Below are 13631 nucleotides of genomic sequence, written 5' to 3'. Positions count from 1 at the left end.
TTACTTCCTGCATTTGTAATTTAGGTCTCTCACATTCTCATTTCTGGTGTTACAGAGCTAGAATTTGTCTAAAACCAGAAAGACGTGTATAAACTTGTCTTTCACAAGGTGCCCAGGTTATTATGATGCTTTTAAAATAATGTCCTTTTTATCTGAATTAAATTTGATTTAATGTCTCCAAGTTTCACTGCTCATGGTATCTTCCATTGGATCTGAACATAGAATTTGTTATGCCTTGTCCAAAAGACAATAACTTTCATGGGATCATGCCATGATACAGAGAAAAGATAGATTTTGATAAGGAAAATAAGTTATAAGATGTGGATTCTATTTCAAAGATAATTTCCTCAGCAATTGGTTTGTTTTGAGACACAGAGATCTTTACAAAAAGCTGTAAGGTCACAGCTCTAACTTCTACTTAAGTAGTTAACTGTCTTTTTGATTGATGAGTTTGTGTGTAAATAGGAGTAAGTTGTTTGTTTTGGTATTGGAATATGTCTTACATACAGCTGTTATTTTAAAAGTTTGGGCTGCATTTATCACTAGTGAAAAACATAAAGACAAGTGACACTTAAAAAGTGTTACATCTGTGTGATCATACTTGATTTGCCCAGGATTTTGATTATTCTCCAACTCTGCCCTCTTCTTTATTCTAAGGTCGCCAAGTTATCCTCCACCTGGCTGTGGTAAAAATAAATCGAAACTGAAGTCAGAACAGGATGGCATCTCCAAGACTCACAAACTATTGAGAAGGACTTGTTCTAGCACAGTGAAGGCAGAGGATGTGTGTGCCACAAAATCTCACAGAACCTTTGGCCGCTCGTTGTCGAGTGACCCGAGGGCTGAACAGACAATGGCTATTAGATCGCACAAACTGCTGAGTCGTGCTTGCTCTGCAGCTGCCAAGCAGGAGGAGTGCATCACTTTAAAGCCCCATAAGGTGTTAAATAGGTCGTGCTCTGGGGATCCTCGATGTGAGCACAACAGCACCTTGAAGCCCCACAAACTTTTAAGCAGATCCTACTCCAGTAACCTTAGAATGGAAGAATTGGATGGATTGAAGAATCATAAGTTGCTCAGCAAGACTTACTCCAATGCCCCTAAATCATCCAAAATGGAGCCTTTCAAGGAGTCCACCATGGCAGAGAGCAGGAGGCTCTCTCTTACCTCAGGGCTTATTGGTATCTTAACACCATCTTCATCAACACCTTCACAAGCTGCTGTGCGTAGTATTTTTTTGTATTTTACTCATTCTCCTCCTATTCTTTTCCAGATGTGCGTTATGCTTTTTATGCGAAGTCATTAGTACCTAGGATATATGTTAGTGACTATATTGGACATATTGGAAGACAAGAGCAATGGAGTCAGCTTTTTAAGGACGATTCAAACAGCTGTGCATGCACATACACTTAAGTTATAAAATCAGAATTTGCTGTGGTCAGGACAGAGATTTTATGTGTTGTGTTGAGTGGAGCTCAATGCACAGCTGCTGGCCATAGGAAAAGTTCAGTCACCCATTTCCTTCCCTGCATACTTCCTGCAGGAAAAAGGCAGAGTGTGCACTTCTGTGCTGCAAAATTAGCTTGATTGCACAGGACTTTTCTCATTTCCCCTTTGCTTCGTGGGGGAAGCAACTGTCCATTAGATGGTTTGAGTGCCATGTCACCCCTTCTTCTGGTGTTTGCATCTGCCGTCATCATTGTCATCATCATCATCATCACACGGGAAGTAATGCAGTCACGGTTCCACTCACCTCTTGCACATTTGTGATTTGTGGAGGGTTAAACCTTCAGACGTGCAGGACATCAGGGGCCATGCAAAGAATTGGGCCCACATTGGCCCTCTTAGTTTCCCCAGAGACATGATCGATTGGGAAAACAAAGGGTAGCACATACTCTTACATTTAAGAAAGAGCTCTCAAAATCAATTCTGCTGCCTATGCCTCTTAAAAGATGGCTTTTTTACTTTAGAAGGAAGAGTGGGTTTGTTTGCAGTCTTTCATGGCACCAGCCTGTTTTCTGTGTTTGATCTGGGGAGAAATGTTTAGAAAATAGTTCTCTCCACTCCCTTTGCCTGGTGGTACCTTGGAAGCTGATTCTTCCTTTAGATGCCATACATATGTTTAAAATAGTGCATTCTAAATAATGAAATTACGTTGAGTGCACTATGTTTCATGGTAATTTAGTTTAGTGAGCTTTAAGCTATCCTCATCAGATCTAAAAGCAGGAATAACTATCATAAGGTCATTTTTATATATGGTGTGTGGTTGATTTATGTGAAGTGCACAGCAAAATTAATTTAACATGAGCTATCAGACTTTCACTTGTTGCAGTTTAGAGTTGCACTTTTTTCTGATTCAGCAGAGGATGTATTAACACAGCAAGACTTCTCTCTTCTGACGTTAATAGGAAAAGTCCCTTTGGTTTTTGTAAGATAATGAAGAGCTGACTAAGTTTCATCACTGATGTTATCAGCTGATAGGGAAGAAAGGCAAGCCCTGCTTGGCAGCCTGTAAAGCTACCCATAATTTATTGCTCGAATACACTTACTTTGAGGGAAGATCATTACATACATGTGCAGTTTGACTCATGTTAGTGGAAGGGCATCAGCAGTCTTATTTCACATTTTATATGCAGGCACCAGATATATGGGTTACCTGGGTGCCTAGCTGCAATTTGAAATCAGTGGAATGTAGAAGTGATGAATCAAGATACTGAGTTCTCTTCAATTCTCAGCTAAAATATTACTCTCATATATGAATACAAATAGTATTGTTGCCCAGAAGAAAAATGGAAAAGCAGTTAAGCAATTAAACAGTAGAGAAATGAAAGGAAATAACCCTATAAAAAAAACCCCCAAAACATTGTAAACGGAGCTGATCTCTTATTCAAAACAAGGTTTGATTGAAATAGATGTCAATCTGGAGGGAAGTCTGAACCTTACTGACTCTTGTAATAGAAGTTGCTTCTAATTTATATTGTTGTGTGCTGAAAAAAAAAGAATTTGAGTAGTATCTGAGTATAAAGATCTGTTAGTGCAGTGTTTGCAGAAGTGAGACCTTAGTACATACAAAATAAAAAGGTTTTCAGCGTTGCTGAGAATTACAGTAGTCTTTCAAGCCTTAACATATAGCCCATATTTGGATAGACAATACGCAGTGAAAGCATAATGGAAGTTACCAATAGTTTATTAGGATGGAGTGGAGGCACTGGTGTTTCCATTTGAGACTGAAGTTTTTGGGATGGTGAGATACTTCATCAGATTTAAGAACTAAAAAGAAATACTTAAAACCTACCCCACACCCAGTAAACAGTAAAAGGTTTGATTATTTTTAATGTCTGGTTCATGCAAATGAGAGATCTTTTTAGCTGCAAATTGTTTGGTTAACATATTTACATGCAAAAATTTATAAATGCTTTACTGTTTCCTTATAATTAGTCTGCCAACACTGAAGTTGCCTCAACTTCTCCCTTGCAGCAAAATTATGGTGCAAAATGCATTCCGGTGCGAGACCGTGGCTTCCTTGTGCAGGTAGGATGTCATATCTTACTCATTTATGAAACACTGTGGAGCATGAGCTGACTGTTAATTATTTTTAAGCAGATGTTGTTATTCTTATTTTCGTTGTTCTCAGACTATTGAATTTGCTGAGCAGCGGATACCAGTGCTGAATGAATACTGTGTAGTTTGTGATGAACCTCATGTGTTCCAGAATGGCCCTATGCTGAGGGTAAGTGGTCTGCTGGTAAACAACACATTTTATAGTGCATTAAATAGCTGTGGACCTTACAAACCTGTTGGAGAACTGTTGAATTATTTCAAATGTGTTTCATTCTAATATTCTTCTGAGATGCAAAATTGTAAAGCATATGAATTAGATTTTGCTGTAAATTTGAAAAAAAAAAGGTCTTAGAAGCAAGGGAGAGAGAAAACAGATTTGTATCATACCACAGAAATATAAAGTGGGCATGTATTTCCCTGAACACTCTTGTGCTGCAGTAGTCACAGCCAGGTAACACAGAGAAGTGCATTGGGGTGCTTTCCCAGTGCACTGGCGTTCTTCTGAAAGCTTAGGACACTTCATCCCTGAGCTTTTATCAAGCCATGACTATGGTATTTACATACACTGGTGTTAATGCCACCACTCTGTGAAGTTTTTCTGACCTTGTTTTGCTCACAGGCTGCTGAAATGAGCCACCCTCAAATGTGATAAAAAAGGCAGTAGAATGAGATGCTCTGTGAAGTGCCTGATCTAGCAGTGGCCTAGTCTAGGGGCACTGTTGTGGCTCAGTATGCACAAAGTCTGGCCAGTTAGGCAGCTCTTCCTTTCATTCCCATATGACTGGGAACAGAATTTTGCCTGCTGATCATTGTAGCCTCTCTCATGCAGTTGGTGAATGTGTACCGTGGAAAAGAGTAAGATGGGTCATGAGAGACACATTCTGCCTGGAGCTGCTGGATCAGTGCAGCTTTGTGAAACAGAATACAGTTCTTAGCTTTAGGGCTGGTCTTGCAGTTTAGAATCCTCTTGTTTCACCTGCCCTTCATCCAGTGGAAGCATGAATAACCTTAAAAGATTAAAGCCGTGGAAAATTTAACTCCAGTGTGCAAATGGTCTGACACCTGACAATTTCTGCACAGTGTGGGAAGCAACTGCACGTAAGCTGAAGCAGACCTCATCTATGATAGTTTCATGGAACTATATTCAGGAGGATTATTGCTCTACCTGGTAGCAGAAATCACTCCAGTGTGGTTCCCCATGACACTGACTGGCACCAGGGTCAGGTATTCTGACTGCAGGCAGGGTGTGCAAATAGGCTGCTAGCAGGATTTGAAAAAGCATACATATATCCAGTTAACGCTGTTTAAAGTCATGGTTAAACCCCTGTACTTTTGGATATCCAATCAGGTGTTATTTTTGCTTCTTCAAGCTCATATCTATCTTTTAAAAGTAAGGTTTTCTGACATACTTTTCAGTAGCCAATACTTATTAGAACCTGTAAAAAAGGCATGAGTTCCTTATTATTTGTCTTTGAATGCACTGCTGTGTATATTACCTGTGACAGAATGAGATAAATCAAAGTCAGTAGTGTTTGGAGAGTGAATAAAGTTTGAAAAACATAATTATTTAGCTTACTGGAGTTTATCTATTATCCATAGGTCAAAGCAAATGGTAGGATTTATTCTACTAAAAAAAAAAACTGAATCGAAAGTTATCTGCTCTAAATAAAAGAAGTCTTAATTCTTTTTTTCCCACCATAAAGATTAAAACGTCCGAGAATTACTCTTTTGTGTCTTCAATTTCAAGAAGGGTCATTTTGTAGCTGTCTGTTTAAGAGTTTGTCAGCACTTCACAACGGAAGAAGCTGCAACCATACTTGCCCCTGAACATATATTCATCAGTGCCTTTGAAGGAGCATAACCTGACAAGCTTGGGAAAAATGAAAGTGTCATTATGTAACCTAGGAAAAATTAGATACCAGGAAGAAATTTAGCATGCTGTGTGTATGCTTGAATGACTCAATAAGCAATATAGAGCCATTAATGAGTTTGCAGTTCTGTAGAAGGTGAGGAAGGATCTCAGTTTGAATTGAGCATTAGCTTGCTGTAGAGTGTGTTAAGGAAATCTATGCTTCACTCTCCTGAGAGTGGCCAGGGGAAGCTTAAAGTAGTCAGTTTGTGAGCTTTATTGACATGCTTCAGCTGCACACACACATACATGCATACACGTTTAGTTATATAATGTACGTGAAGAGAAAGAGCATTTTATGTTTAGTACTGCTGCAAGAGCAGATCTCAGAAACAGAGTACTTTTATTACAAGAATACAGCAGGCTTTCATTTAAGACAAGTCTACATGCAGAGTAGCCTTACTGAGGATCCGTGACCTTTGTAAAGAGTTCTCTGTTTTGACAGCACAGTAACTTCACCGTGTTTTGTAACGGTAGGTGCCTTGCTATGGTGTGCTTAGCAAGAGTGTCCAGATCTCTTTTTCTACAGATGCCTGCATCCAAAGGCTCTCTCTGTAGCAGGCTGTGCTACCAGAGGTGCCGCAGACTAAATAGCTCTGGGCCATTCATCAGCTTCTCCCTTTAAAGTTTTGTTCCTCCACACAGATGCACACAGGCTCATGTCTCCTTTGTGGTGACTTTCCCTTCTATATTTTTGACCTTTTTTTCCAACAGCAAAGAAGGCCTATGAATTTATAAAAGCATAATAAAATTATTGCTTGAAAAGATACTTTAATATTTATGTAGGCTTGATTTTCTGATATTTTATGGAGTTTCATGCAGTTATAAAGAAGCCACAGAAAACTTTGATTTTCTAATCCTCCTGTATGTTAGCCTGGTGCCCTTCCTGAACTATAGTGTCATTTATTAATTGTCATAAATGCAGTTTAAAAACCCCAAAATTGCCATCACACAACAATTACAGTCTTTTAATGCTGTGAAGTGCTATACCTACTTACAAACTCTTAATGCTGTACATAGTTTTTTGTGCTGGTTATTACTGACTTGCTCAATTCAGATGTCTCATGCTCACAACAGCTGAAGAAACCATGTGAAACTGAGAGATAAAGTTTTTTCTCTCTGCAGGCTATAATTTTATCTTTTATAATTTTTGTCTTTTATAAAGTGTCTTAATCTCTCTCAGAAAGCTTTCTTCTTAGTATTGTGTTTCATTTTCCTAAAAAAATTTTTCTGTGGGAATAGTCTGGCTCTAATATCTATTTCAATTTAAGTTACTTTTTAAAAATCTTGACTTTTTCTCTCCCATAAGATAACAACCACTTGATGACAACAAGATATCTCATTTTGTATGGCTTAATTTAAGCACTAGATCTACATGGCAGATGTATCATTGTATGGAAGGTTCTGTTGCAGAACAGCTGCATGACACAATTGCATATGTTTGACTTCATGCTTTTACAGTGGACATCTGCCTTAGTCCAGAGCTTCAGTAATTATTTAATCATGTTAATGTTCCCTGCTGGTTCAGGGATCCTTTTGTACATTGAAATCTCTGGGTGTTGTTAGGCCATCTTGGTCCCTTATTGAGGATAAATAAAGGGGCTGCTTTACTGGCTTACTGAAGATAAATAAGTAAGAAATTCTCAGATTTCTCTTAGGAATTTCTTAACACAGCAAAGTGAATATTCTTTGAGAATAGCCATTTGTCTTTTGAGCTCCAAAATTCCCTGAAATACAGAAGACCAGAGTTAAATACACAGAGGAACTGTGTATTTAACACAGTTTGTGTTAAATAAAAATAAAAAAAACCTGTGTATTTACTAGAAGTTTGTGGGTGTAGAAAACAAAACGCATTAGGTAGATGGGGTGGGTGACCTTAGAACATGCCCAAACCTAATGCCCTCACATTTGAACTGCATCTATATTGCTGTGAAGGAGAAGAACAAGGATTCGCTGGAATGGAAGGAGTCTTGGTAAACTACTATAACGTATCATGGAGTTGTAACACTCTTCTTTATAAGGACCCAGAGTCCATTGCTTCATTCCATCCCCTTTAGAAAAAAACACAGTAGTAAAGTAGGCAATGTTTTCCTGTAAGTATTCACACCTTTCCTAGATAAGATGGGGATGAGTGAAACTTCTCATCATAGCATGGTTCTTCTGTATTTATTTCAAAAGCACAGTGAGGTCTAAGGATTATTTGCAGTGCACCAGAAGTTATAAAAGCCGAATTGGATATTTAGAGATACACACTTACATAGAGTACCACAAAAATCAGAAAATGCTTGAAATCACTGTGAGGAATGATTTGCAGTTGTTCTGCAAAGCAGAGGAAAAATGCAATTAATACATGGATCCTAAGAATAAAAGTATTTATTTAAGCTCTTACATAACATGGACCAATACTGTTTCATGCAGTCATTTCTAGTGATTATCGGAATCCTGCATATTTCACTTTTCACAGAAAGATTAAAAAAAGGCTTTGAAATCGTTATCAAGTGCTGGGACTGCAGCCTGCACATCCCAACAGCTCCCTTAACTCATATAAAGAATCACAGTGCATCCTCCTTCAAGGCAACCTGTGCTACACAGCTCTCAGGATCTCTGCCAGCTTCTGAAGTAGCTCCTTGCTCTGTTTTGAAAAAGGGTTGTTGAGAGGTCACACACAGGTTTTATGGAGGAGACACACAGAAGGCAGACTTGGTAAATCTACTGAACAAAGTGAGGATCTGGTCATTGGAATTATTAGCCTTTATTTTACTGTCTTTGAATTCGTTTTCAACAGAGAAGTTGTTTAGATGAGTGAGAATTGGCTGTTATTTGTTTGTAATTAATGGCTAGACTTGGACTGTTTCAGTAACATATTCTGAAATGCTTTTTTTTTTTCCCTAACATTTTCAATCACTTGGTATATCATTCACATCCCTGTTGTTGAAATAGTTACATAGATCATCCTGATTTCTGTCAGTCTACAATATTAGATTAAATATTAGAAATTAAATTAGGAAAGTTGAATGACTTCCACAAAACCCATTCTGAAGAACAGAAATATTTTCACGTGGGGCATGTATTTCAAGTGAAAAATACCTGAAACTGGAATTTGTTTCATTCACTGCCTTTCACTGGGTTTTGAAGATCTCCAAGGACGGAGACTGCACAGCCTCTCTAAGCAACCTGTTATGGTGTTTGATAAAGGTTTAGGAAAACTTACTTCAGCTTTATCTAAAATTTTGGATTAAGTTTAGATAAAGTTACTACTGTATGACGGAATAAAAGTACTGACTGACCTCTAAAGGTCCTTTTCAACCATCTGGTTTGGTTCATCTAGCTAAAAAATGTATTTTCCAAAGCAGATCTAAGAATGTAATAAAGAAACCTAAACATTATTTGGTTCAATGTTAGAAGGCTATTAACTTTTTTTAATGTTGTATAAAGTTCTTCCTTTTATTATTACTAGAATATTCTATGGAAGGACTAAGTTGCATTTTAATAATGCAACAGTTTTGCTGGTGTAATAGCAGAGAAATAAGTTGTTTTAGGAATTCAGCATGTACTTTTATTACAAACATTTTATGTGATGAGATCATGAGTCATTAACAAAAGTGGTTATTATATTTAAGGATTTGATTAAAAGAAGTGTAATAAAAATGTGATATCATATTTGAAGACTGCAGGAAAGAAAATGTCAGTTCTCTCTTAAAGAAGGGCAAGAAGGAGAGGATCCAGATAAATCTGTGCTGGTCACCCTCACCTCGATCTGTAGGAAGGTGATGAAGCAGCTAAGCCTCAAAACTATATCCAGGCACATTAAGGACAAGAAAATCATCATGAATAGTTACCAATGGGAATTCATACTTGACTGACTTGATTAAACTTCTGTGAGGAAGAGACTGGTCTGGTAGATGAGGGAAGAGCAGTGGATATTGTCTGCCTGGACTTCAGTAAGGCTTTTGGCAGTGTGTGCTGTGAGATCCTTTTAGACAATCTGTTGATGCGTGGGCTGATTTAGGAGATGGGGCGGGTAGTCTGAAAACTGGCTGGATGTCTGGGCCCAGAGGCTGATGTTCAGTGGGGTAAAATCTACTCGGAGGTCAGCAACTTACGGTATACCCCAGGGGTCAGTAGTGCGTCCGGTCCTGTTTAGTGACTTCATTAATCACCTAGATGATGGTTCAGGGTGTATTCTCAGAGAGTTTGCAGATGATGAAAAAAATGGGAGAAGTGTGTGATACTCCAGAGCGATGGTGCTGTTCAGAGCGACCTTGACAGGCTGGAGCAGTGGGCTGCCAGGTACCTCCTGCAGTTCAACTAGGAGAAACGTAAAGTCCTGCAGCTGGGCAGGAACAAACCCAGGCACCAGTTTAAGCTGGAAAGCAGCTTGGCTTGGGCAGAAAAGGGCACCAGCTTGAACATGAGCCAGCAATGTGCGCTTGTGGTGTGGAAGGTTCATGGTATCCTGGGCTACCTTAAGCAATAGAATTCTCTGTGTGTGTGTGTGGAGAGACTGATCTTGCCTGCACGCAGCCCTGGTGAGGGCACGCTGTGTCCTTTCTGGGCTCCTCAGCAGAAGAAAGGGATGGAGCTGCTGGAGAAAGTCCACTGAAGGGTCACTAAGATGATTAAAGGGGCTAGAGCACATCATATAGGAGGAAAGGCTGAGAGCCTGTAAAAAAGAAGGCACAGGTGGGATCTTACTGAGGTCTATAAACGCTTGAAGGAAGGGTGCAAAAAGGATGAGGCCAGGCCCTTTATGGTGATGTTCGGTGACATGACAGGAGGCAGAGGATACAACCTGAAACACAGGAGGTTTCAGTGGAAAAACAAGAAACACATTTTACCTTTTTCACCTTTTTGAAAATGACTGAGCATGGAAATAAGTTTCCCAGAGGGGTTGTGGTGTCCACATCTGTGGAGAAATTCAAAAGCTGTCTGTTCAGGGCAGCTGACTCCAGGTGACCGTGCTTGAGCAAGGATGTTAGACTAGATGACCTCTGGAGAACCCTGCCAACCTCAGCCTTTCTGTAATTCTTCGATCTTACTCAATTTTTACATAGTGTAATTGGTAAAGCTAATGTCTTTCTTGCTGTTCTGTACTTTCCCAAATTCCTCATTTGCAAATACTAAAGCCACTGATAGAACAGCATGATTGAATGGGTTTTAAAGACCTGTGAGACAATTATATGGGACAAAAAAAATCTCAGAATATATTCAATAAGGTAATTAAAAGACCATCTGTGTATCAGTATTTTTTTCCCAGTAAAGAAGAAACACTCTTTAGAGTGCCATCTTGTGTTGAAACCTCAGACTGAGCCCTCCATAGAACAAAGGAGGAATTAGTGAAAAATCAACAAAATTAAATATTACAGCTAGTTTCTTTGAAGTTTGTACTCTGGTGCAGACATTTCTGCTGTTTAATATTCTTCCCATAAAATATGAACAGTAAAATACTGTAAAGCAATATTTGTAATTTTTAATGTTATTTAGCTGTAAAAATAAGCATAGTCTTGTAATTCTGATACATTTCTTCCATTAGTAAGACTACATTTTTTAAAATGTTTTTCATCCCAAAGTGCCCAGTTATGTTTTATTTACTATGAATGACATCTTGCCCTCAGTGGGTTCTTTTTGACTTGAAGAGGTCTTGGATTTCTCTGTGCTTTGAATGCAAGTCTTAAGACACCACTGAAAACACAGAAGCATTGATGTCTCAGAAATGAGTGTGCTGCTTAGTCCTGGGAAATTTCTTGAACAGAAAAAACATCACTGAGCTGTGGAGGAAAGTGTTAGGTTTACAAATACGTTTAGTCAGACTGGAGTTAAGCCAAGATGCTTGTGTAATTCCAAGATTTTTGTGGAATAACACTGTGGTCTTTCTAATCCTTACTCCACAATATAGGCTGGTTTTATCTCTTTTTATGAAAAAAGCTTTTCCAGCGACAACCCGTATTTTAATAGAAAAGATTTTAAACAATTTATGTTTTACTGACAGAGTAAAATGACTGCAGTATAGCTTTTCCTGTTGCCAACAACTTACCAAAGTGCACCTTGCCCATCTAGCATTCTATAATGTTTGTTTGTTCAGCATTTATTTCTATATCTGTGAAGTAAAAATATATATTTTTAAAAGTGTGTAAGATGCAGAAAAAATCCCCAAGAAACACAGAAAATCAAATTTGAACCAGGCAAAACAAAACCAAACAGAACAAGTGACACTTCTTACTCAGCCACTGTCTACTCTCATCTTTCTTCAGGTTGTATCAGATTGCAGCTGTGGTACCTCCCTTGACTTTGAGCAGTGTGTTCCATGTAACACATGAATATGAGAGACCATTCAGAGAGTTTACCTTACAGTAAAACTAAGAGTTGGCATGGTGGAAAGTAGGAAATGGAACAGAGATTTGAAGTTCCATTTTGTTTCCGTGTCTGTTGCTTTCGTTAGGAAAAGTGGAATGGTCACTAATGGTTTCACCTTCACCATTTATTACATTTGCTGTGCGTGAGGCAATGAGCCTTCCCTGAAGCATCTCCTGTCAGATAAATGTTAGCCTTATTGGTGTCTGTGTGATATCCCTTAGGATACAGGAAAGCTCTGAGCACAGCTGCAGCCCACATTAAAAAGTTGCTAGATTGATACAGACTGTGAAAGTTTCAGCTTTTTCAAATAGAAAGAATGTCTACAAAATATTTTAGGTAGTGTATTAGTCCAGGAACCAGGATATATCATAGTGTGTAGGTGGTTTGTGTGTCTGCCAGTCTCAGTCACTGCAGAAAGAAGTGACATTTGCGTTGTAACACATGGGAACTCTGTGCTTTTTTCACCACAGCAGCAGTTGGGTGGGAGCTACTGATCATGCAAAGAATGGGGGTGGCTAAAGGAAAAGTCTGAAAACTTCAAACATTCAGAAGATGCTTTCTGGTTCTGTCATTACGTTCTGTCACCAAGCATTTGGAGTCTCAGGTTAACTGCCCATGTCTTACTTTTTTCTGGATTTTCCCCACTGGAATAATGATCCTCCTAATAGTATTTCAGCACCAGTGATCTTCACTTAGCTAATAGTTCGGTGAAAACTAATGGCTTTATGTTAATTTTCTATTTTCAAGAGAAAAAATAAAGTCTGTGTGAGACCCTGGCAGTTGGTGTTGGTAAGAGGAATTACAGTTGCCTTCTTCAGGAAGTGAACAACAAAGTCCCCCAGCCTGTCAGCGCTTGTGTCCTCAAGGTGGTGGTTGTAATCTGTGACACTGTGTGCACCTAGGATGAAATTCATATTCAGAAATACATGTTTAAGTGTCTAAACCCTATTTTGTCATCTATTTTCCCTTCGAAAACAACGGAAAATAGTAATGTAAGAAAAGGTGGTTAATCTGTACATTTGTGGATGTGAATTCCACATCAGTAAGAACATATCTATATTTCATGTTCAGACACAAAAATTCTTAGAAAGTTCAGCTTGTTGAATATTACATATACATGAACCAAAGTAAGAGTATCCAAAGATGACGTGGGAATATAATTTGTAGTATAAATGTGTTAGTGGCGGTGTTCTTGTTTGTCTAGTGTGGCTAGGGGCATTTCTCATATTTATGATCTGAAGTCAGAACAATACTGTTCCTGTGCCCAATGGCTCACATCCTATAACAAGAGAAAAGTGGACACCATAAAGGGAAACACACTGTCAACATGCAAAACATTAACAGCAGACTAAGAGCAGCCTTGAATCCCAGTTTCCCGGTAAAGCTTGTGGTTTTCTTGCCTTCTAGAACTGATTTATTAACTTAGTTTTCATATGCTTTCATTGGTTCTAGCAGGCAGAATTGCAGGCGAAACAAAAATAAGGAAATGTAAAGCTGAATAGGTAAGTCACAGTGTGTGACAAACAAGACCCCCCTCAAACATTTGCTTCCTAATTCCAAGGTAATATTTTCATTTTGTAGGGATTTATACAGTTTAAATTGTTGAGCTTAACTAGTGACTGGAGTAGAGGACACAGAAATGGCCATACCAACATCTCTTGGAATACGCTAAATAACACTAACACTGCTAACACATGTGGGAAATTTAAGTTAAAAACATCTGATTTTGTTAAATTGAGACAAATTTCAGAAACAGTATTCAGAAGTGCTTTTTGAATGACTGTAGTGTGGGTTAAAAGGCATCCAG

General features: G+C 38.6%; 1 protein-coding gene across 1 annotated transcript in view; it reads left to right on the top strand.

Annotated features, from left to right (window-relative positions):
* The window catches only part of PARP8 (poly(ADP-ribose) polymerase family member 8), a gene marked incomplete at its 5' end in the record, with an annotated part of 124510 nt that overhangs the window by 87998 nt on the left and 22881 nt on the right, over positions 1-13631 (top strand). Inside the window, 3 exons of the mRNA XM_017746869.1 lie at positions 658-1222; positions 3478-3531; positions 3635-3730. Of these exons, the coding sequence (XP_017602358.1) occupies positions 658-1222; positions 3478-3531; positions 3635-3730 (715 nt within the window). The remainder of the gene's footprint in view (positions 1-657; positions 1223-3477; positions 3532-3634; positions 3731-13631) is intronic.

Source organism: Corvus brachyrhynchos, unplaced genomic scaffold, assembly GCF_000691975.1.
Source record: "Corvus brachyrhynchos isolate BGI_N302 unplaced genomic scaffold, ASM69197v1 scaffold324, whole genome shotgun sequence".
NCBI lineage: Eukaryota > Metazoa > Chordata > Aves > Passeriformes > Corvidae > Corvus > Corvus brachyrhynchos.
This window is presented reverse-complemented; position numbering and strand designations above follow the sequence as displayed.